The sequence below is a fragment of the Chiroxiphia lanceolata genome, chromosome 2, assembly GCF_009829145.1.
Source record: "Chiroxiphia lanceolata isolate bChiLan1 chromosome 2, bChiLan1.pri, whole genome shotgun sequence".
In the NCBI taxonomy this organism is placed as follows: Eukaryota; Metazoa; Chordata; class Aves; order Passeriformes; family Pipridae; genus Chiroxiphia; species Chiroxiphia lanceolata.
The window spans coordinates 85,539,933-85,564,344 of NC_045638.1; the positions used below are offsets into that span (position 1 = coordinate 85,539,933).

The 24,412-nt window shown below is 37.2% G+C and overlaps 1 protein-coding gene across 23 annotated transcripts in view; it reads right to left on the minus strand.

Moving 5' to 3' along the window:
• Positions 1-24,412, minus strand: part of DLG2 (discs large MAGUK scaffold protein 2) — an 847,901-nt gene that overhangs the window by 183,086 nt on the left and 640,403 nt on the right. For all 23 annotated transcript variants that reach the window (XM_032678105.1, XM_032678098.1, XM_032678102.1 and 20 more), the window contains one exon: positions 17,738-17,840. In XM_032678105.1, the coding sequence (XP_032533996.1) occupies positions 17,738-17,840 (103 nt within the window). The remainder of the gene's footprint in view (positions 1-17,737; positions 17,841-24,412) is intronic.

Genomic DNA, 24,412 nt, shown 5'->3' on the forward strand with positions numbered 1-24,412 from the left:
TGTAAAATGATGAGGTGTAAGGCTGGAGTTAATGACAGCAGTGACACTGGAATGGGATTATATCAGGGTAACTTAACTCATGTTTACATTTTTTACTCATTGCAAATTTGACCTTTCCACTGTTATGAAAATCAAATATGAGCCATGACTATAAAGTGTTTATATGCTGCAATGAAAACTTTTACAATTTTGATTTCAAGGATTCAATGTTTTTATTGTATAAAAAGAAATTGGATAATTTTTTTATAGGAAATAGCTAGGAAAAAGCACTTAGAGAGACAGGAGATCAGGACTAGGAAAGAAGTATATGCATGGGCATGTGCATGTGTGTCCACATGTCTCACATTTGGTCACGTAACCCTTCTCGTGTGCCCATGGGCACTGTGAAAGACTGTCATTGACTTGGAGATATTTTTCATACACACTTTCACTATGTCACATTTTGTCCCACCTGTCACAGTATGACAGTCCCACAGGCTTGAAATCCTTTGCCATCCTATTGCCTCAACAAAAGCTGTCACATCCTTCTGGACCATTACACAGGAATAGCACCAATGTGCTTGTGGTCAGCCCAAGATCCCCTCTGCACCCCTCTCCTTGCTGCACCAGACCTCTACCCCAGCACTTACAATAACTAAAAGCAGGACTTGAGACAGTCCTCTGATACTCCATGCACAACCTGGAGGACCTCCCTATCTGCATCTGGCCCATTACACTGGGTATCTGATATCGAGCAGTCACATGTTTGGACAAGTCCCTCATACTTTCTTTCAGGTATTCCCTAATGCTTAGAGGAAAAATTTGGGAATACCTATACACTACTTTCACAGTTCTTCAAATCCTTGACTTTAACTGTACTGCATGCAGTAAAACCTGATGTAGTTGGACTCCCACCATGCCATGTTGGGCAATATCACCTCACTGCTCCTTCAGGATATTTGGCTGTCTTTGGCTTTTTTAGTGCTTTTTGTCAGCTGTCAGAGACACCTAGAATTTCTTATACTCTGTTTTTACAGTGCCTTAATACCATCTGTACGTGGCCTTCCAGGGACTATAGCAGTACAAAAGATTAATCTTAAATTCAATACAATCCTGCCCCATAAATAAGAACTACACAAGCCCAGCAACCTTTACCACAGATATGAAGAAGCAACTCTCCCCAGTCAGTAAAAATACAATGAATACTCTAGAAATTTATCTCACTATTTAATATCTAAATTTCTTACACAAAAACAATTGAGGACTTCTTGAATAGCATTATATAATAATTCCCAGACAAAAAACTGCATTAAAATAAAGTTACAATTGAACATACATATCAATAATTTAAGGTCAAATACATTACAGGGATATATATTTAGCCCCAAGCAAGATTTACAAAACTCGGAAGTTTACAGATCTGGTTATAGTGAAAAGAAAACCAAGGGAGATTAAGAATTGGAAACATGAAAACAGCTGCCTCAGAACAGTGACATATGATTGCCATTATGAAAAAGAAGGCAGCATGCCTTTGGCATCAGATCTATTGAAAATATTCATTTTTCTAAAGAGGAAAATTCATTGTGTAATTCTTTGAATGAAAATATTATATGGCAACCTCTGTTGAAGAAGGCACTCAATAAATCTGGCTTCAAGTACTAAATAATTGACCTATTAATAAAACTGTTTTATAAGTATGTTTACTTATGAATTCTCGAAAAACTGTTTATGAAGTAAGTTATGTCACTTTAAATAATGTATTGAAGTCTTGATATAAAAATGAAGTGAAATACCAGCTTTCGTCAATAAAACTCATCTCCTTATGGAACAATTAGTTGTGTTTCCAGACTCTGTTCCTTATTTTTCCAGAAAATATACACACTATAAAATAGTGTAAGCTAAGGGACATAGGACCCCAAGTCACATCAAATAAAAAGACTTAGGAGTCCTGTATTGTCTAAAGTTATAAAAAGATTTTTAAAAGTTGCACATAATTAGCTGAATCCATGAACATAATGAAACACCTTAAAATAATGAATTATTCTTACACTTAATGCAGGATTCCTGTCACCAAAATACATTGCTAACCATGGTGCTCACAACCATTACTAATGCCCAAAGACATGCCTCAGCTTAGCTCACTTATGGCAGTGCATACTAAAGCTTGAATAAAAGCCTGGTTGCCCAGCAGATCTCCAAGTACTTCACAAAAGAAAATGGACTGATATGACAATTGTTGGACATGCACAGCTTCCACTGAAGTCACAAAATGTACCTTAGGATTAAGCCACAGTCAAAGAGCCTGTTTTTGCATATTACTCACTGAAAGTCCCCCTGGCTTCAACATCCAGTGAGCTCAGCAGGACTGCTTTGGTGAAAGGGAAGTGCTGAACAGGCTTCTCATCAAATTTCACAATGATCTTATTATCATGCTCCATTATCCCTTTGCTACATCACACCTCATTTTACAAACAATAGCATATAAAGGACCAAAGTGGTCTGCAATACCATAACAGTAGAATAACCTAGAGTAAAAATGCAAAATACCCCAAAACCAAAACCTTGATAAGCAATGCAAATGCAAGTGGCAGAGTTAAGAAGAACCCACGATGCCTGGTTGTCAATCTTATGCTTTAATCGCGAGGTCAAGAAGCCCTCTTCTGCTGTCATTGTCACAACAGACCATGAACTGAGAGTGAAAATCTGTGGGGAAACAAGGAAAAGATGTGAAAGCATCTCTTCGAGTTGGGAAAAAACCCCTCTCAGAGCTCTTCTTTATGATAATCACATTGGAAGAGTGGGGACCAGTTTCTTTAACACAAAGTTCCTGATTCCTCTGAAGTACAAGAAAAAGTAATCTTTTCTGCCTTGGGGATGAAAGCCCAGGCCAGTTCTGCAATGAAAAGGAGGGGGAAAGAGAGAAGGGGCAGAACTGGGGTGGAGAAGAAAGAGAGAGCCTCAGAAAGCCAGGCTTACCCCTCCTACCAACAGCTGAGGGACACTGATCCCTCCTGCAAAGGGAGGCACTTGCCTGCATGGCTTTCCAAGGCTCTGATAAAACAGGCAAAGGGGATTTGCAGCCTTTGCCCTCTTCAGTCCTTTCGCTGCTCCACGCCCACTGCCTGCTCCATGCTCTAAGTCCCCTTGATTCCCTGGCCCAGTGTAAAATTTGCGATTTGTGTTAGTGTTCCATGAGAGCTAACTTTAAAACTGGTTATGCTATTCTTTTCTCTGGAAATAGAAAATTGAACACTGCATTCTTTCCTATGCAGAGTTTGAAATAGAAACTATTAAACAATCTAAATCCTGTTTTCTTTTTGAATAAATTTACTTACCTTTTTTTTTTTTAACACTACTCACCACTTGGTGGTAGTCATTAATTATTTGGCAGTTTTATAGCTTTCTTTGAGCTTGTATGTTGTTTTCCAGCCATTATATTTTTAATTTCACAGACAGAATTTTAATATATTGTCTACTGCACCCATAAATCACTTAAATGTGTTAGAAAGCAGATTGCTCAGTAATTGCCATTTTATTTACTGTACTGATGCAAACAATTTAAATATTACTCAGTTTCCAAACTTAGAAACAATGTAAAGAGACAGGAGAGAATGCAGTACAAGTGCAAACAGCAATCAGCAGTCATTGTTTTCACTTGCATTAGTATTAATGCTTTTTTTTAAAAAAAAAAAAGTACTAGGACATCTTTGTGAACTACTTGTAACTTGATGGATGCTGTTAAGGTCTCAGTATCAACAGCTTACTTATTTCACCTCATTTTTTTCCAGATCTAGAAATACTAAAGGAGACAACACACCCTCCCTTGAATGTGAGAAATATGTTGTGCTACTGTTCAATCATTCTTAGTAAAGTGAGAAATACATTGAGACATTTAAAAGGCAAAATCTCCCCTAAGTAGAAGATGAGAGACTCCAGGTAAACCTATGTCACAGGGAACCTACCCAAGCGACAGTGCAATACCCTCTCATGTCCTCACAGAAGGTAAAACTCTACTGAAAGAGGCAGAGCAACTATGCCAGTGGTAAATAATGACTTTTCTGTAATGTTTTTTATCAGTCTCTTACCATAACAGACATCTGAACAGACCGTACACTATTCACATCTGGACCTTTATTCACACAAAAGAGAAATATCAACCATTTGGTTACTGCTTTTGGACTCAGATTCGGACAGGCTCAAGCTTTCCCGTGTCTAGTCTTTCCTATTAAGTGTATTGGAATTGTCAAAGAGAGAACATTAAACATAATATTTATATATTTATACAAATATATGATTTATATAGTATATATAATATTTATATAATAATGTTCATATATATATATAGTATACTATATAGTATTGGTAGGCACATTGGAAGGCACACTGGCTTTAAGCCACCTGAATCTGGGCTTCTAGCATAACATCCCAATGCAGGGAATGTTATATGATTTTCCTGGTAAAAAGGTGCTACCAGCAGTTTTCACTCTGAGATGGATTTGGTAACATCAACAAAGCCACTACCTTATTTCCTCTTGTTTACATGGAAGGGAACATAAATAAATATGTAAAACATTAATTTTATCTTTAAATGATACTTTTTTTGAACCTTGTTGTCAGGCTTATGACCTACAATAGTTTAACTTCTCAGCACACTCAGATTTTCCCATGCCTCTCTACAACACCTACAGCCTTATTTTGAAACACCACAGAAAGACAACAGCTGCATGTCTGGAAATGAAATGCAACTTAAAAAGCATGAATTCAACTTGTTTCCTGATGGTGTACCCCTTTTTCCAAAGGGTATGTTTACCAGAATTGATTTATCTACCTTACTTCTAACAAAATTATTGTATTTCTGGCAGTCAACTGAAAATATTCTCATTTGGAAAATAGTTCTACTGTGCTCCTACACTTCTACTCTGCTTTAAAACCAAACAATGAGGCATATTATGGGCTTTTATCTAGGGCATATCCTGGGAGAAGTGAGCACAATCCCAGAAGCAGAAGCAGAAAGTGTGGATATGAGATACCCAAACTGTATAACACATAAGACACCACAAAAGAAATTTCAGATGGAAACAAGTTGGACTTTTTCTGAATTCCTGTGATTTTGAAGTGAGATGTTTCATTCAAGAGATGAAAATTTTCAGAGAAACCAGCTGAATGTGTGAAAGACTCAATTTAGCAAAATTCCTTGAATTTCCATTATGAAAGAATTCAAACAAAAGACAGATGACCACACTTCTAACTTCCTTGAAAACAGTTTGGAGGTGAAGCCCAGGTTCCAGCCATGTCTGCCCCTACGCACATGCTGTTAGGACTGAGTTTCTTTAGCCCAGAACCAATGAGGTTTCATTCCCAGTACATTAAACTCATCTCATATAAGTGACTACTTATTGGACATAATGGATGCAATTTTATCTGAAAGAAAATATTTATGGGGAATGCACCAACAAGACAGAATATGGCAGTTACTGTGCTTAAGATAGTCAGCATTTTCCTTTGCAGCAGTTATTTCCATGATTCTGCAAATGCTTCTCCTTTCCTTGGGTTATTTTATGACAATCCTAAATGTATGAAGTTTTTGAGTAATGACATTAATTTATGAATTCTTTGAATGCACATTGACTTCCAACATTGAAACTTACAGTTTCTGTCCAATAATTAACACTTCTATTGCTCTCTTTACTTTCAAAGCACAATTACTGGCTATTCCATAATACGCATTTCCGATCCTTAAAGGTGGCTGCACATGTTAACAAAAGAATCAGGAGAGAGTTATGCAAAATCAGGGACAGAGTTAGTACACACTGACTGTCAGAACCTCTGGTGTTCCTGTGGACCTCTTCGGTACACTTTGCTTTTGAATTTTTGTAACCACAGACTGCGTAATTTTACATTTGTGCTGAATCCAGTCCACGAATGATAAGAACATAACTCTCTTTTGGTAGTAAATATTGAGATAGGCTTAGAAATAGCTGAGAAGGATTAGAATCATAGAATGGTTTGGTTTGGAAAGGACCTTAAAGATCATCTAGCTACAACATCCCTGTCATGGGCAGGTTGGTCAAAGCCCCATCCAACCTGGCCTTGAACACTTCCACAACTGCTCTGGGCAACCTGTTCCAGTGCTTCACCACCCTCTGAGTACAGATTTCTTCTCTATCATCTAATCTAAACCTTTTTCAGTTTAAAAAGCAACTAGCGACCTGTCATAAAGAAGATACTTACCTGACACTGAGTCGTCTTCACTTATAAAGGAGTTGAATTTCTAAGATAGATGCAAATTTCAGAGCACTTTGCAGAGGTGAAGGACATATAATTGCAGAGAAAAAAACCAATGCAGGTACATTACTCTTGGGACACAAGCTGTGTCTAACCCTCCAAGCCATGTTGGCAGATCATTTTTATTGAGTCATAGCTTTGGTAATTTATATCAGAGGCTGCTCAAATGATGAAATTTTGCACAAATACACATATACACATGTAACACAATGGGAGGTTTAGAGAAGCAACATTGAGAAGTATTGACATATTCACAAAATAAAAAAAATCTTCTCACAACTACCAATGAAGTGCCTAGTTGTACAACAAACTTCCAGCACTCACCTAACAAATGAAATGACAGAAAAGCCAGCGGTTCAGGTTTTTCTGCTCTCTCCCCTGTCCTCATTTCATGATCAGTCCTCATTGCCGCATACCTATCTCTGCAAGTCAGGGGATAGCCAGCAAAATCCCCAGCGAGGGCTACTTCACAGACTCATTTTCGTATAATTTTTGTTTCACAGAATCACAGAATATGCTGAGTTAGGAGGGACCCACAAGGATCATCAAATCCAGCTCCTGGCCCTGCACAGGACCATCCCCAAGAGTCACACCATGTGCGTGAGAGTATCATTCAAATGCTTCTTGAACTCTGTCAGGCTTGGTGCTGTGATCACTTCCCTGGGGAGCCTGTTCCAGTTCATCCTCTGGGTGAAGAACCTTTTCCTAATATCCAACCTAAACCTCCCCTAACACAACTTCAGGCCATTTCCTTGGGTCCTGTCATTGGTCACCAGAGAGAAGAGATCAGTGTCTGGCCCTCCTCTTCCCCTCACAAGGAAGTTGTAGATTGCAATGAGGTGTTGGTGCCCAGAGTGGTGCTAAAGCAAACTCAAAAAATCAGTTTTTGGCAATCATTCTCAGTCACTGCCATTTGCGTGCTGTCCACACTTGGAATAAGAGAGAAGGAAGACTCAGGCATGGCACTGCAAATACATGAGGACTCTGGGATGTGCATAAGTGCTATATATGTCTACATGGAAACAAGATACATATTCCTATTAACACAGCAGTCTAAAGCTTCCTCACAAGGGGAAGCAGAGGGGCAAGCACTGACTTCTTCTTTCTTGTAATTAGTTACAGGACCCAAGCAAATGGCATGAAGCTGTGTCAGGGGGGTTTAGGTTGGCTATTAGGAAAAGGTTCTTCACCTAGAGTTTGGTTGGGCACTGGAACAGGCTCCCCAGGGAAGTGGTCACAGCACCAAGCCTGGCAGGGTTCAAGAAGCATTTGGACAACATTTTCATGCACATGGTGTGATTCCTGAGGCTGTTCTGTGCAGGGTCAGGAGTTGGACTTGGTGATCCTTGTGGGTCCCTTTCAACTCAGGATATTCTACGGTTCTATGATCGAGGTTTATAAAGTTCTGGTTGGGATGGACTCCAGTATGCACAAGGCAAGACCTAGCCTGATCTATAATCGTGTAGTTTATCATCACATAAAGATATCCTGTAACGCTGTGTAGCATGGTTTGCAAAAGCAACTGGTGAGTTTTACATAAGTTTTGGGGGCCCAATGTAGACAAACATAAGGATCTAGATTTACTGCAGGGAAAAACACAAACAAAACAACGGCAACAAAACCCTGTACTCCGAGACTCTCCAAGAAAATGGTAAATTCTTGTCTAGGAGGCATAGGTATTTAACTGATTCTAAAGTAACCTGATTAAGTTATAAAATGCTTGTTACACATTTTTTTCTGTATTTAGGCACAAAACAGCACTGAAGCAACAATTATACTCAATAGTTAGAAATGTTGTTCAAAGTTGTTCAAAGAATTTTCTGCAGAATTCTGAGTTTTTCTGTGTAAGTCATTTAAAAGCAAATGTGCTTATAATAATTATTTTTAGCACTTAATTTTATAACTGCTAAAAGGAGTTGTTGCTTGAGTTAGATGTTTCCTTTGAAAATTGCAAAGGGAATTAGAAAGTCACTAGAAAGTACTTTGAGATGTCTAATACAAACTTTTCTGAAAGGTGACCTATGCCAGACTTCTAAGTCCATGCTTAAGCTACAAAATATGATTATACTGAATTTTATGAGAAGTGATCAGTCACATAAATCAGGATATTTCTATTTCAGAGCTTAATTTTGAGCACCTGGCTTGGAAGACATTGACCATAATATTGCTGAAACCATCTTCAAACCTGAAATCAGGGGATAAAATTCCTTCTGTTCAAGATACCAGAGTTTCTAAAAGAAAATGAATTCTGATATTAAAATTTTAACTTTGTAGATAAATAAAGTAACATCTTTAAACACTTCTTCACATGAACTGTGGTTAATATTTCATTAAAAAAATTCTATTTACTTCAGCTTTCACTTAGTTCTCTAATTTATCTATTATAGGCGAGAGAGGATAAAATTAAAGATACATTGTAACTTTAGTACATTTTTCTATCATGTAAAGGTTCCCTTACTCAAAATTAGTATTGAAAATAGGGGTTTTTTTAAGCTGACATGACATATGGCATTCTTTCAATGACTGCAGTTAATTAGGTATTTTTAATGAGTCTGCAGTGAAGTATTGAGATTGACAATGAAGTCTAAATCTGATTCTTATTTCTTTTGTCAACTGCCATCTTAACAGCCTTGAAAAGGAAGTAATGTAAGAATGATGTAGACCAGGATAATGGAAATAGGGGAATTTGTTGTAGAAGTAGCTCAGTAGTAAAGACCTTCAGAGGTACTGAACTGACTTGCCGAAAAATAGTTTTATCTCAGGCACAGCTTGGCGTGTGATCTGATGCTGTTTAACTTCTTACTTACCCTTCACATGCACTTACAATCTAAGAATGTGCAGCATGTGACAGCTGTGATGAAATATCTTGCAGGGACCCCGTGCAGCTCTTGGAATCTGACCCCGTGAGTCCCCAGTTTCCAATGACTGTGTGTATATGTGCGTATGTGAGCATGCATACAAGTCTACTCAATAGTATTTCTGTTCTTAATAATGCCATGGTCACCTACCCATTAAGTGCATCTCAAATCAGTATTTTTACTTTCACTAAAGATCCCTCATATTACTACTCTCAGCAGGCAGAATCAGAGTTAAGAAGGCACACAGAGCAGGGCAATTATTCACTGTTGTAAGTGAAATCCTTAAAAAAGCTGTGCGTGCAAGCACAGCTCTTCAAAACAGCTGTGTCGATCTTCCCTCTACCTCTTTTTTTTTCTATTTAAATAGTGTATGCTTTGTATTTCATTTATCACACTCTGCCATCATTCTCACCCATAGGTAATAAATTGAAATCAACCAACCAATTATCTAAAATTCAAGTTACAAATAAATAATTATCTTGCAATTTCCTATCTTGCCTTGAAACTCTTAGTTTTGTTATTTTTCTACTGGAATCACAACTTTAACTTGTTTGTGATTTTTCCCATTTTTCTCTCCCTCCCTCAAACTAATGACTGACTAACTTGCCTCAAGAATTATTGCAGAGAGAAACTGTTGGCCAGTGATATAGAGCTCAATTCTGGCTTCATTAGTGGTTCACTTGTTGAGCTGGGGAAAGACATTTCCTATTTGCATATCACTTTCTAGGAGCTCCTTCCCAGGGACACCAGAGGAAGTCAATTCACCTTGCCTTAACTTTGTCCATCCGGTCTGAGTAATTGATGTTCCCTCTATAGCTGGTGAGAAGAGACTCATCAGCAAAGGCTGAATGACCTCAGAGAGAATTACCTCTCTCACCTGAGTGTCCTCGGGCAAGCAGCTTAGCCAAAGGCCACATCTAGTGAAAGAAAAATTACTTTTTTTTGTTTGTATTTACCTAGCTCTGTAAAAGAAACTCCCCGTATGTGTCAAGAACTATAAACTTTTAAAATACAAATCATGAAAGACAGTCCCTAACACTCACTGAGAATTTTGTGCTGACAGCAGCCACAGCACCAGGCCAAGAAAATCCCCGATATGCTGTTGTCTCCTGTGATACTTAGCAATGCTACCATAACACCTGTCACTTTCTGTCAGACTTGCTGTCTTTCCTCAGCATGAGATTTTCAGAAACAGGCGACAATCTCCACATCCTTTGGGAAACCTTCATCTCTTTGTATCATAGAACCAACCACAGAATCACAGAAACTTTTGGGTTGGAAAGGACCTTAAAGACTGTCTAGTTCCAACCCCTCTGCCATGGGCAGGGACGCTTTCCACTAGATCAGATTGCCCAGGGCTCCATACAACCTGGCCTTGAACACTTCCAGGGATGGTGCCTCCAATAATTCTCTGAGCAACTTGTGCCAGAGCCTCATCACTATCTCCTATGGCTGCTCTTTCTCCCTTGCTGAAGTTTTGCAAGCAGAGAACATGACACCAGAAATTCTCTCTTCAATTTTTCTCTTTTTAATTAAACGCTGATGCAAATGTACCTTCAACTTACAGGATAGATTTGAAAGTTAGACTTTTTTTTTTCTCTTCAACAGATTCAAGAGTAGTTCTCCAAGAAACATCAGGAGAATATACTTTTAATTTCAAACCAAAACATTTTATTTGCTCAGTATTTTTACATAAATTACTGCAGAGAAAGGCTAAATTTTTGTATTCATATTCTCTGAGGACATAAGCTGAACACACGGGAATTGTACAGAACCTATATTTTGTTATTAGTTTAAGCACATGAACATTGGTAATATTGTGGAATTTCATCCAGGTAATGAACTATTTTGTATTTTGTATTTTCAGTCACCTCTATATGAAGTAATTCACCTGAAGGCAGAGAAAAGCAGGTTTCTAGTGGGTTTCTGAATTCTAATATAATAAACATTTTAAACTGTTTGGATAAAAATTATTTTTGTGGAGAGTCTTCAGTATCTTTAATAGAGCAATCACCTAGGGCCAGTTACTAGATACCATAACAGTCTCTAATGCTGAAGTTGTGTAAGACACTATGAAGACTAGGACAGGCAGTAGCAATGAGATAGGACAGACATATTAACTGTAAGAAAAGAAGGAAAAAATCTGACACTGAAGGTAACTAAAAAGCAAACCGACTAATAAATTTTGTCTTTGCAAAGTGCAAAAGTCAATAAGAAGGAAAAGAGAATACATTTTAAAATAAACAGATAGAAATAAACATGAGCTTCTCAAGTCATATGATGTATGAAATGATGTCACTGTGAAAGAATTAAAATAGCAAAAGTATCAGTAAAATTTATTGCTTAAAAAGTAAAAATTGGAAGTAAACAAAACCCTTCATTTTCACAAAATGCATTTTTTTCCAGATGAAAGGCACAATAAGAAATTGAAAGAAGAATGAGATTGAGAAAAGAACCACTGAAATGGATTCAGAAATAGTGCCAAGATTTTCTCTCATGCTGGTTCTAAAGTGAATTATCCCTGGGCTCCCCACTGCTCACTCAGAAGCATACCCCCTTCAAAAAGGCCAGGACACAAATCCATACATGTCTTTGCCATTGAAAGAAGGTCTTGTTTTCTGAAAAAGCTGCCAGGGAAGGTCAAAACCACAGGTGAAAGGGATTTCACGTTAGTGAACTCTAAAACAAGGAAGAAAAGTGGGAAGAAATTGCAGCCCATATATAACAGCTAAATTAGCAGCTGCAAACATAACAGCTGTTGCAAAAAGAAAATCAACTCATTTGAATTCTCAATAAGACTTATAACGATTACCCTAACAAAAGAGCAAAAAGTGGAAAATACTAAACTTTAATTAATATATTGTCAAAGAAAAGTAGTTCATAATCTCCAGCATGAGGATTTAACAGATACACTTCTCCCATGTGTATATAAATATAACTAAGCACAGAAGGCTGTATATGAACAACAAAACCTAAACCTGCACTATAAATGAAACTTAATGAAAGAACTACAGAAAAAAACCGCCAACCACATTAAAAACGAAAAGAAGAAAGATGGATTTTTAAAGGAAATCATGCTTCCCTGCACAGTTTCCTACAGCTGACTTTGACAACTGTATGTTCTTTAATGAAGAATATACTCTTCAAGGAAACTTAAAGCCTGTTGATAGAAACAAGAGTCAAATATGACTGAATGAAAAAATAAACAGTTAAACTGAAAAATTCATGAAAATGGGAAATGAGAAAGCTCTGGAGTCTGTAAGGAAACAGCAAATACAATCTAGCAGACAGGGATGACTACATTAAACACAAATGAATCTGCATAAAAATATTAAGAAAATATATCCAAAACTTGTTTCATGCATAGTGACATTTTTTGACATTTGAAAAAAAAAGATTAGAATTCTGCTTTTTATAAAATACTCAGTGTTGTATGGATTACACTGTGTAACTCTACTGGGAACATGATCTCAAAATTTAACAGAGGAATTAAAATGTAACCTTTTGTGTCTTAGGAGAAGCCTACAAAGGCTTGACTTCACAAAAACATTTGTAATCCCTGGTACTTCTTCAGCTGTGGCATCTGAAGAGCCCCAAAAATATCTATCTGTGCTAGGGAAATGCCCATGAACACAGGCAGAGTCACTTGGGGACTAGAGTTAATCTGCAGAAGAGTGGAAACCGTGGCAAGGACAGCTCAGGCAAATAGAAATGCTGTGATGTGAGAAAATAATTTGAAAGTGGATCAGAGAGACTTTTAAACCATCCTCTTCATTTTAAATATGCTTTAGGGCTTTTTACTTGAAGTCAAGATAGCATGAAACTTGCAAGGAGATTATAAACTTAAAGACTTTGTTCCAACAATGTAAAAATAAAAGCAGTATATTCTAAATAGTATGCAGCAACCAGAGGCCCCTACACCTAAGGTAGAGATCTTACATGGCCACACAAGTGGGTGCTATCTTGGCACTGCTGCGTTTGTCCTGAGGGTAGCAAAGTTGTATTTACTAGACGGAAGGAAATGCAGCAAATACCAATCTCAACACTTAACTCTGTATATTAAGTGCTGACATAACTTGGAGCACTCAAGGATTAGTTTAATTGCCGGGTATTAATTTTGAACACACAAATATCATTTGGTACATTACATGAAGTTGTGCATTGCAGTCACACAGCCCTGTTAAACATCTTAATGTACATAAAAATCTCTGCAAAAAAGAGGCAATTTCTTGCTAAGTGAATTCCGGCATTTTTGTTGAAGCAAAATATGTTTAAATTATAAGGAGACTAATTTTGACAGCATCATCTGTCATACCATCCCTGGAAACATTCAAGGCCAGGTTGGATAGAGGCTCTAAGCAACCTTATTTAGGACAAGTATGGGAGGTATAGGCCTGGTATTTCATCAGCTAGAGAAAACAATTTACTATTCTGTAACTCCTTAAAAAGCTTCATGGGCAAATAAGGAAACAGTAGAGTTGGAGATGCCACAGTAAAAAGAGGGATAAAAACCCCAGCCTTTAATACTGCTATTTGCAGGGATCCTTATCTCCTGCATAGGAGAACTTTGGTGTATTATAAACTATTATCATCTGTTATCAACGAATCAGGATCTGAAATAAAAAATTCTCTGTTTTGGAATGATGCTTCTTCTCTTGCGGTATTAAGTAAAAAAAAGGTTTGAATCCAAGGCAAAACAATATATTACCATAATGTTGAACTTGCTTGTTTATATTACTTCATCTTTCTCAATTTTCCTAATTTAAAAAAATGGACCAAGATTCTCAACAAAATTAGCTCACTGAACTTCAACAGGAAAACCTACAAAACATACCTCTAAGGTTTTTTTGCTTTTGTTAATCTTTATAGTGGTGGTATTTTCCACCTGAGGACAAGAAGAGGATTTTTCACCCCACCTGGTCAGTAGGACAGTACATAGTGCAAGCACCTATGTGGTTGTCCTGTTCTTTCTCCTTTCTCTAACCTGCCGGCTACTGGTGGAAACTGGATCCTCAGCATATGGGCCTTTGGTCAGATCCAGCTTGGCCGTTCCAATGTTCTTTAATACACATGCATGAAATGTAACCCTAATATCTCACATTCTTTGACAATTGGATAAAGTGGCTTCCAGATGAAAGTCAACTGCTGTCATGCAACTTTATCCAAGTAATTAAGCTACATTGATTTTCAACAGTTGGGGAAAGGCACCTTTAACATGACTGTTCACATTTCAAAGAATAGAAGTAACCTAGATAAAGATGAATGAATACAATTATTTATTCTTTCCATATATTTTCTATCTTCCTAATCCCCACAGCACCTGGAAAGGTTAAATGTCTGAATCAGGAATTTATGTAACTGTTGCTCCAAAACAAGAGACAAGTGTTTGTATTTTGAGGCAGGAATAGGGAATGAAAAGGGGGAAAGAGCTAAAAATTATCTATGACTTCAGAGACCTGCAAAAGCGACCCCTGGATTTTTTGTCTGATATTTTCAAAAGAGCAGATCTCATGCATCTGCAGGTCAGACAAATGTGTAAGACAAGGAGTATGCTTTCATAAAAGCTGGGGCTGCTTATGAAAGTTAGGTCTGTTCCAATGCACTTTGGAGCCTCACAGATTCAGAAGCAAAAGAACTAAAGAGTGAATTTAGCATCACAGCTATAAGGAGATGTTTAGGTGCAGCTCTTCAAAAATTTCCTTAGCTAATGCCTGAAGGGACAGACACTGCCTATCACAGTGTCTCTCCCTCTCATACTCTTCCTGTAGCTAAAGCTCAGCTACTCACCTCATGACAGACACAGAGCACAGCCACCAAGCAGCAGCTAACTCAAAAAGTGATAAAGCAGAAACTCTCTCACTGTAATAACTTTTTAACCTCTTCAGTGTCAGATGCACTAATCAAACTCTAATCAATGAATGTTTTTCCTATATGCAAGCTAGTTAGAGAGCTAGTTAATTGGCTCACTTGAAAGATTTAAAGCACATGAAACTTCTAATCAGTTTAACAATTTTCCAGGGACTGTGGCGAGGCAATAGCTGCAGAGGTACTGCAATGCAGCACAGCTCAGCTTGCAGACCACTGGCACAGAACATTTTGCAAAAACCTCAGGGCTACACTTTACCCTTTCACGCTGCTGCAGGGGGGAAGGAACATCAACATTTGAGACTAAAATAAAGCTTTTTAGCAGCTTCAGTATTCTGTCTGCTCCAATCCGAAGCTGTGTCTTTCAGGACAAGTTGTCACTATTTCAACCAAAGTTCACTTTCCTTAAAAAATATATTTAATTTTAACCGACAAAATGTTTTTTTTTCTTAACTCCTTCCATGCTGGGCTATAATTTACAACTGTTGCCATTAAAATCAAAATATGTTCCGAATAAAAACTCGGAAGTGTAAAATGTGTTTCCCTGTGTGATATATATATTCCCATTTTAATTTCTACTTAATTTTTTATTAGGGACACACTGTTCCACCCTAAGACTATTTTCCAGGCTCAAGTTTTTATTTTGTACTGGCTTCATACCTGTACATGTTTTAAAAGAGATCTGAGAGTTGCTAAGCTGAAAGAAAAGTTAGGGACTTTTCAATAAAGAGATATTAATTTCACATCTGATTTATACAGTTTGCATTAACCAGCACCTCAGATTAAAATTAAATACTTCAACAGTAAGATAACACATGCTGGACAACTACTGAGTATACTGTCACTACCTTTAAAGATTCCATCATTTACTATAAAAAGGTTAACTTTCGGGCCCTGTTCTTCACAAGCTCCACTCTCTTTGTGTGTTTCGAGCTATTTAGCTGAAACAGAAAACTGGCTTTGCTTTACTAACAAGAAGTCACGCAGTCGGGACTAGTCTGCCCTCAACAGGGTTTTTGGTGAATGGAGGAATGTCAGAGAAAAAATGGAATAAATATTCAATATAACAGTTGATGGATTTCATCAGCATCATTTGAATTGCATGTTTACCAAAACTGAATCTTACACAGTATAAAGCTTCTAAAATGTAGGGTAAAAGTATGTCGACTAAAAGTTCAATTATAATGGGAAAAAGCTGTCAAGCACTGTACTTTTTTGTGTATTAACAATGGCATAGAACAACTGTGAAATGCCAGTGATAGCTACAAGTGCTCAGACACTGTGGTGATAATTGCAGTATAAAATCACCAGACAGCAAACAAGACTGCCGGAACTAATAGGAACATGGTTTCATTCAGAATCCAGTGCCGATAGCTATCTGTAATGGAATTGCTTTTCAATACTTTTTCTTTGAAATAACTCTTATTATTACTTAAGCATTTTGATATTAATATGTTCAGTTTATTTAAATAAAGATAGACATTTTAAATTTCATTTGCTCTTATCTGTGCATTTCTTAGTATTGCCTAATTTATTCTGTTTGGTGACTCAAGTGCAGATAAACTAATAAATGGATGCTCAATTCCAGATCCGAAGCACAATTGTACATTTGACTAAAATAGCAGCTGTTTTTCTCATTGTGTGCTATCATCACGATCCAGAGAAACAAACGAAAGTATTATATTGGATAAATTCTGGCAGTACTAATTCATCTTCTCTGAAAGAAACCTGACTGGATGAGCATGTTATTAGAGCTATTGTTTCACCTGAGACCTACATGTGTCCTAGGGTGGGCACAATCAGACAGAATCAACAGCTTACGTTAACAGGTCATAGCAGGACTTGTGAATTGATCTAGAACTGTTCACTGAAAACCGATAACACGATGCCAGCAAGTTTTCACAGATACCTGTACTTGCTGAATTAATCTGGCAAGACTTCCAAAGTAACAATGACTGCAGAGGAAAACCATCTTTAGTTGCCATCAGAAAGTAATATTCATCTCACAAATTCCTTGAGAACTTCAGATAGTCATTTGAGTCACTGCTCATGGACAGCAAGGAGTTCTGCCCTTTAATTCTGGACTCCAAATCAATCAGTGACTACTTCTTCCCACTAAAACTAGCTTAACCACTAGAAAGCTAAATATTAGACAGGAAAATTTGGATGAGATACATCCCACCTTAAATAACTGACATTTTGCTCAATTTCCTGTTGATGCTTTTATTTAGAAAGCTGTCATTTTCTCTAATAAGTACTTGTTATCCAGATATAATTGCCCTGAAGGTACAAGGAAACTGTCATCTAAAAGTAATAGTGGGAAGCTCTCTACCTTCTACAGGAAGCATTTATCTTTTGCTTCAGTCAGATTAAAATCAATGTCCTGTTACCTTGTGTTTCTGTTCTTTCTTAAACTATCTTTTGCACTACCTGTCTCCAGGAGGAGAACAGAAGAGAACATAAAATAAGCACTAACGAGAATATAATGATTAACAAGTGTTGATTATTGTCTTATTATATCCACATTTAAAGATAGCTCTTATAGTTGCATAAAATACTTCTAAAAGTTAAGTCTGTGACAAAAATAATTCTATTTCCTTTGGACAGAATTGTCACATTAATTTTCATTCCAGACGACTGCTGATGATAGCTGGGAAACTCACTATCTACAGCAGCCTCATCCTGTTAAATGAGTGGCTTCAAAGCATTTCTCTTTTACCATGTGTCTTTAAGTCTGTTATTTTACTTACCCTCTGGCTGGTATTGTGCTATGATTGTTACCGTCTGCCCGGCTCCTTTGAGCGCAGCTGCAGCCTGCTCGTGGGTAGCACCTCGAAGATCAATACCGTTCACCTACAGATGCAAGTCAAAAAACAGGTCTGAGTAGTTCAACATTAGACAGAAAGGCAGAAGTGGTTTTTTTCTGTAAATATCTAGCAGATGTAAAGGCCAGATTGCCCAGATGCAACAGCAAAAGTACAAAATCACAAACGCTGAGAGGATATTACCTATGACTGCCCATGAAGATATGCACAAGTACCATACACACCATAGTTTGACTATGCTTATCCATGCATATTCTTTGACCACTATTTTTGGGGGTTTCCTGCTCTACTGAGTTAATATTCTTTGTAATCTCTTCATCAATCAATATCATTTAACATACAAGTTCAAAAGATAAATTTTCCGTGGTGCTTGAAGGGCACTGTAGAATACTGTGAGCAAGGAAACCGCTCCTTCAGCCAAACTCTGCAAGCCCGGTCAGTAACATTAGGGAAACCTGGAGGTATATAGAGCTTGCCTAACAAAAGCTGCTGGTTGGAGAACTTTCAGAGCAAAAATGCCATCTACTATTTTCTGTTAGTGCAACTGCTCCTACTATTGCCTGAAATATCCCCATATCTTGCACAACAGCAATAAAGTTATCAGATACAGCTTCCCCAAAACTGCCTGTTCAACATTCACAGATCTTTCCATAGGGTTCTGTTTTCCTAATAATTTTTTGCTGCATAAGCAATGGAAGTGGAACAAAGTAGAACAAAGTAGGTAATACACCCCTAAAACTCGGGTACAGTTTCAGAACTCTGATTTGTATTTGTGATGTTATATGTTTTGTCGGCAGTATCCCAAGGAAGAGATAGAATTCATATACAGAATTATTAACTGCTCCAATAACTTGAATCTTGCTTTCCAGTGAGAGTCTTACTGTCTGGCTATACTGAAGTGTGTGAGATTTCCTTTATTTATTTATGTATTTATTTTTTTATGTATTTATCTGTCCTTCCTCTCACTTCTACAAGTTTCCGCTTCATAACGTTTTAGTGAAGAACAGGAAACTTGACATGTGACAACCTCAGCAGGATAGAAATCCATTTCTGTTTGTTCAAGAAAAGAAAAAAAGAAAGGAAATAAAGGTCAAGGAAGGAAAGCAAACCATGCCATAGATTTAACAGGCAAACACATCAAAACACAAGACCCAAAATATTGCAACTATTCGTATCTGTCAACTAATGTCAGAAGATGGCTAAACCCATATTGAAAACATGGGGTTTATTTTATTTAAATTTTAACAACTTTTTAAGGCTTACAAAAATAAATCTGATTCCATAGAACTTTACAAATAACAGCTATGAAGTCTGCTATGAATACATTCATTTTGATCCATAACATTTAGAAACTGGCCCATCTTAATTTGATTCTTTCTTCATATTTAAGAGAATGTGATGTTTTGGGAACACAATTATCATTTACCATAGAATCATAAGAGTCATAGAATAGTTTGGGTTGTTTAAAGGCCCTCTGCTATAAGCAGGGACATCTTCAACTAAATCATGCTGCTCAGATCCCCCACCAATCTGACTTTGAATGTTTCCAAGCATGGGGCATCCAACACTACTCTGGGTTACCTGTACCAGTGTCTCACCAGCCTCATCACAAAAAGTTTCCTGCATATTTGCATGACAAAATCTAGTCCTTACTAGTATGTGAAAGACATTTAGACCATTACTCTTAGAAAAACTGATTGTGTTAGCAATAATATTGAGCCCAGTCAATTAAGCCACAGTTTCTGATCCAGCAGACTACATGATATGGTAGAACTCTTGACTGTACACAGAAATTCTAAGCGTAGGGCAAATATAATATAATAAATATCATAATTTGTCTATACACAAAAGTCCTCAGTTGTCCCATCTCCATGTTTGAAAGCAATGGCTGTTTTAATGGCTGGAGGAAACTTTAAAAAAAAAAAAAAAGAGCCAAACGTTCAAAAGCTTTCATCAAAGTTGTGCACATAAACCCCTGGGAAAAATTCACTGAAATTCAGTCAAGGAATGTAGCCCCCTAGAGGGCAACAATTAAATGAATTATAAAAGAACAAAGAAGACAATCAGAGCTTTCATAGTCATAAAATCTATTTTTATGTACAACAGTGAAAATACCTGAAGAGGAAGATTATGTCAATTAGAACTTTGTTTGCAACCTCTGTGGAGAATACCAGCTTCCTGAAAGGAACATAGTCTAGGCTACTACTCTAGAAAAAGAGGTGCTGTGCCCTACTTTTACTCAGTGATGGTGCTATGACATTTGATACTGCATTGCATTGGGCACAGATGTACCAGCACTACAATTTCTCAGTAACTCAGCACTATATTCACAGTTTTGTGGAAGTCTGAACAGAATCCTTAAATTTAGGAAGCACAGTGTCTATATCATGCCATAAAGGAAACATCAGCCTTGATTCTGCGTCTCTGAAGAAGACAATTTTTAAGCCATGGAACCTTTCCTTTAATAGAGAGCTTAGTTTTTATCTACGTGCTTTTCCCATTCATAACTGGAGTTTGAGAGAGTCCCAAGAAAGAAGAAGAAAAGCTTAAAGAACACTCCTGAGTTCCTGAGCCCCTGGGTTTGGGAGATGTATATAGATGATGTCACCCAGTCAGCGTTAGAAAGTTCCAAGAAAAAAAAAAGATTAATTTTGTTTAGGCTTAAGCTCGAAGACTGAAGTCTTCAGAACACAAACCTTTCTTAAGCAATGTAGGGAAACACCGTGGTCTGTAAGAATTGTGTTAATAGTACAGAAGCTTTAAAAATCATTAATATATCCCAATAATCTCTCTATAGACAAAAGGTGACGATGTATGAAAGAATAAGGAAATCACTTGCTTATTCTCCTTCTCCTCTGAGAAACAATAATTCTATATATATGTGAGCTAATAAGTAAAATTCTAATAATGCATCAAGACTATAAATATAAGACAGGAATTTCACTGAAGTTGTTACACAAACGTTTTTCACTTTTCCACAGAAAAACAAGAAGCCCCTGAAATAGCAGCTGGCCACTTTCTGCCCTTTACACCTTTGTTCTAGACAAAATGATTACCTAAGGTGCAAACACAACACATTGTAGTGAATGAATTTCTCTGAAATTAATTTCACTTTTCTGTTGGGACATAGTTGGGGATGGACACTTGAGGAGGACTTACAGATCTGAGTGGCTGAAATCAAAAAAGCAAGAAAAGAAATGTCAGAGAGAAAAATAACACATAAATTCTATCTTTTGCAAGTTTTATCTAGATGATAACCAAGCTAGACAAACCAGATTAAGTAATATTGAACAGATAAATGACCTGACTACATTAGGTTGTCAAAACAGTGATCTCTCTCTTGAAGATGCAGAGCTGAAGAAAAAAATCAAATAATCATTGCCAAATAGGTATGCAGAAGTCTGTTTGCATGTTATTTTGCTCACCAACAGTGACAGATTCTCACTGTAGAATAATAGGTGTTAAATTTAGAGATTACTTATATCCTACTCTGACTTTGTAAAGAACAAGAAGAGTGGATGCTATCTTGATTTCTGGGTATCTTTTCCCAATATTTAAAAGCATATTCATGTAGCAACATTAAATCTTGATGAAAGGCACCATTAATTTATATGTTTTAATCAAATTTTTACCATTGGACCAAAATGAACAAGAATTCTCAAAGAATAAAACAAATAATACTCTGTCTTGCCTCTTCCTCCAAACTAATGTCTTATTATAGTGTCCTATGAAAATGTGTGCAGTGATATTATTTCACTGCAAATTGTTAAATCTGATTTCAATTACTGCTTTCAATTAATTTAAGATAATTTATATTATGAATAATCAATAAAAGGACGTTAAAAAAACCTACAGAAAAAGTTGCAAGTGTAGACAGAAGAGTTTAATATATATCAAAGGTGGGGTTTTTTTTTGTTGCTGTTTGTTGTTTTTTTGTTTTTGGTTTTTTTTTTCCTATTATAAATGGGCTCACTTCCCTTAAGAAGGATTATACAATAAGCAAAGTAGCTGTTCTGAGCTTGAGTGCACAGCCCTGATGTCCTGGCCCAGAATGAACTTGACTGCACAATTTCTGATGCTTAACTTCAAAATGAATTTGACATAATGGAAATAAGAAGAGCCTGCAGCTTATACAGATGTCTGTCTCTTCTGCATGCTGTGGCAAAAAGGAGTTCCAAAGCTTACAAACAAAGAGAAGAGCCGCAATAGAAGACTGTAGTTGAAAAATACAGTCAAAACTAAACTAAGATGGAGAAAAAGACGCAACTATAGTTCACAGTAATTACACTAATTGCCTTTGCATTCATTGACTCAAAATAAAGCATGACCTACTTCAGTTATACTGAATCACAGTTGAAATGAAAGATAAGATTTACTTTTGCATAGATCAAACTTTTCTAAAATTGGAAGAGTTATATTTCCTTTAAAATATTTGAGTAGCCTATACTAGGACAAATTAGTTGTATCCTAAATGGACTTGCTACAGTCTGATTGTCTTCCATTGGAATGTGAGCATGATTTGTATGTAGGTCAAACAGAGGGTGGCAGAATAATCTGGTTTATTTAGAAACTTCTGTATTTAATCCACCTTATTTTGTGGTTGTACAGTGATTAAATGAACACTTGGAATGTGTTGTTGAGTTGGAAAAGGAAGGAAAAACACCTCCCTTCCCTGGGGAGGAAACATGAAGGATTTCTTTTCATTTATTCTTTCAGTTGTCACTGACATAGGATGATGCTTTTATACAGTAAATTAAATGGTGAAGAAAACGTATTTTTTTACCCTGGAACAAATTATAGAGCAGAGTTTTCAAATTTTGTCTAAATTCTTTTATTTGTTGAACTCATAAAATAAGAGCTTTTGGCACCTGAAAAAGCAAACAGAAGTCTAAATAAAGACAACCGTTTACCACCAGAATTCCCACTGTTCGCATTAAGAGAAGATACAAAGAACACTATTTATCTACCTTAACTTTGCCCATCAACTTGAGTATTCTCAAGCATATTAATAAGAGATGAGCGGAAAGCTGAGCCATGTTCTTCAGCAGTCCTCCTTGGTCATTGGAAATGGAATACAGAGTATCAGCCCCTAGGTGATGAAAGCATAGTCTTCCAGCAAGACAGGGAACACTGGAAAAACGGACATTAGGGATGATCTCCCCTGGACATGTCTGAAGAAGAGACCTTCCTCACAAGCAGGTGGCATAATCATTCTACACAACAGCCCACACAACTCTTGACAACTGATACAATCCACCAGAAAGTACAATAATTCTAAGAAACAAGGGCATGTCAGCAAAGTACAGCCCTTGAGCAACGATCTTCTTCAGCTAAGACAGACCAGCTTTGTGCAAAATGAAGGCCATACATCCAGCCTGAGGCCAAGGCTCTGCCTGGTGCTGCTGGAAGAGCTGTGAAAGTAGGGCAGGCTCCGTGCCACAGACACTCCAGGACATATCTGTGGGGGTGGCACCCAGCAGGCAGAAATGCCAATATGGGAGAGCCTTGCTGCTGAAGAAAGTGTTTAGAAATAGAAAGAAAGGGCAAATGCACAGGGGACTAGAGTCTTCACTCTCTGGTTTAGCTTCTGTTAAATTTTCGGGCTTGCTTTATTGCTTTTCTCTCACTTTTCTCACTTATCCTGATCTGTTCTGTGCCTACTCTTTCCTCCAGCTAGTTAGAACTGTTAGAACTGTTCAGCACACAGAAGCACAGCAGTTTTCTCATTCTGAACGCCACTGAAAACACAGTGTCGTGGCTTATCTGCTCTTCTCCATACCCAGCATCCTCATTCTCTCTTTTCATGGGCCAGCAATTTCAGTGACCTTTTCAATTTTCCTTGTCTGGCTACCTTAGAGTTATGATTTTTGCCTCTAGTAAGCTGGTCTTTATGCTCTGATGAGCTGGATGTTCTAGAGGCAAACTCTTCTCTCTGTGGAAAACAAGAACCACTGTGGGGGTACAACCTACGTCATGCCTTTTACCGCCAGGAACTTTAATAAGGCAGCTAAACCAAAAGAAAGAGGTATCAAAGTAGTTTTGAAGCAGAAAGAAAATATTATGTTATTGAAGATGTGTCTTGCACACACTCTCATTTACAGTAGGAACCAACAAGTTTTACGACTCACCAGACCACATGAATCATTCCAAATGGTACCTATTAAGCCTTTAACCATAGGCAAAGAGTTACAGAAACTGTACAGAAACTCTTCTGATACAAGATCTGCTTCCCATGTAATCTCAGAATTGATAAAATACCTAACTGCCCCTCCTCTCTCCTACAGCTTTTACTTTACATGACTCTTACTTCCATTTACTTTCCTGCCTTTTTGAAATATTCCTCTTCCTCCCTAATTCTGTTTTCAGCATTTGGATTTCCTTGTCTCCTGTTCTCATCTGAAGTAATTTAGACAGTTCCCTATTAGTAGCATTTATTTCATATACCTTGGTTTCACACAGCTCTAAAAGGTATTTTTCCTTCCAGTGTATGGACATGGCTAAACCAGCATTGCTCAGTTTTGTTCATAATACTGCAGGGTTCTTGCTTCACATTTGAATTTCAAAGGATGGTATAAGCAAAAGTAATGATTGAAATTCTCC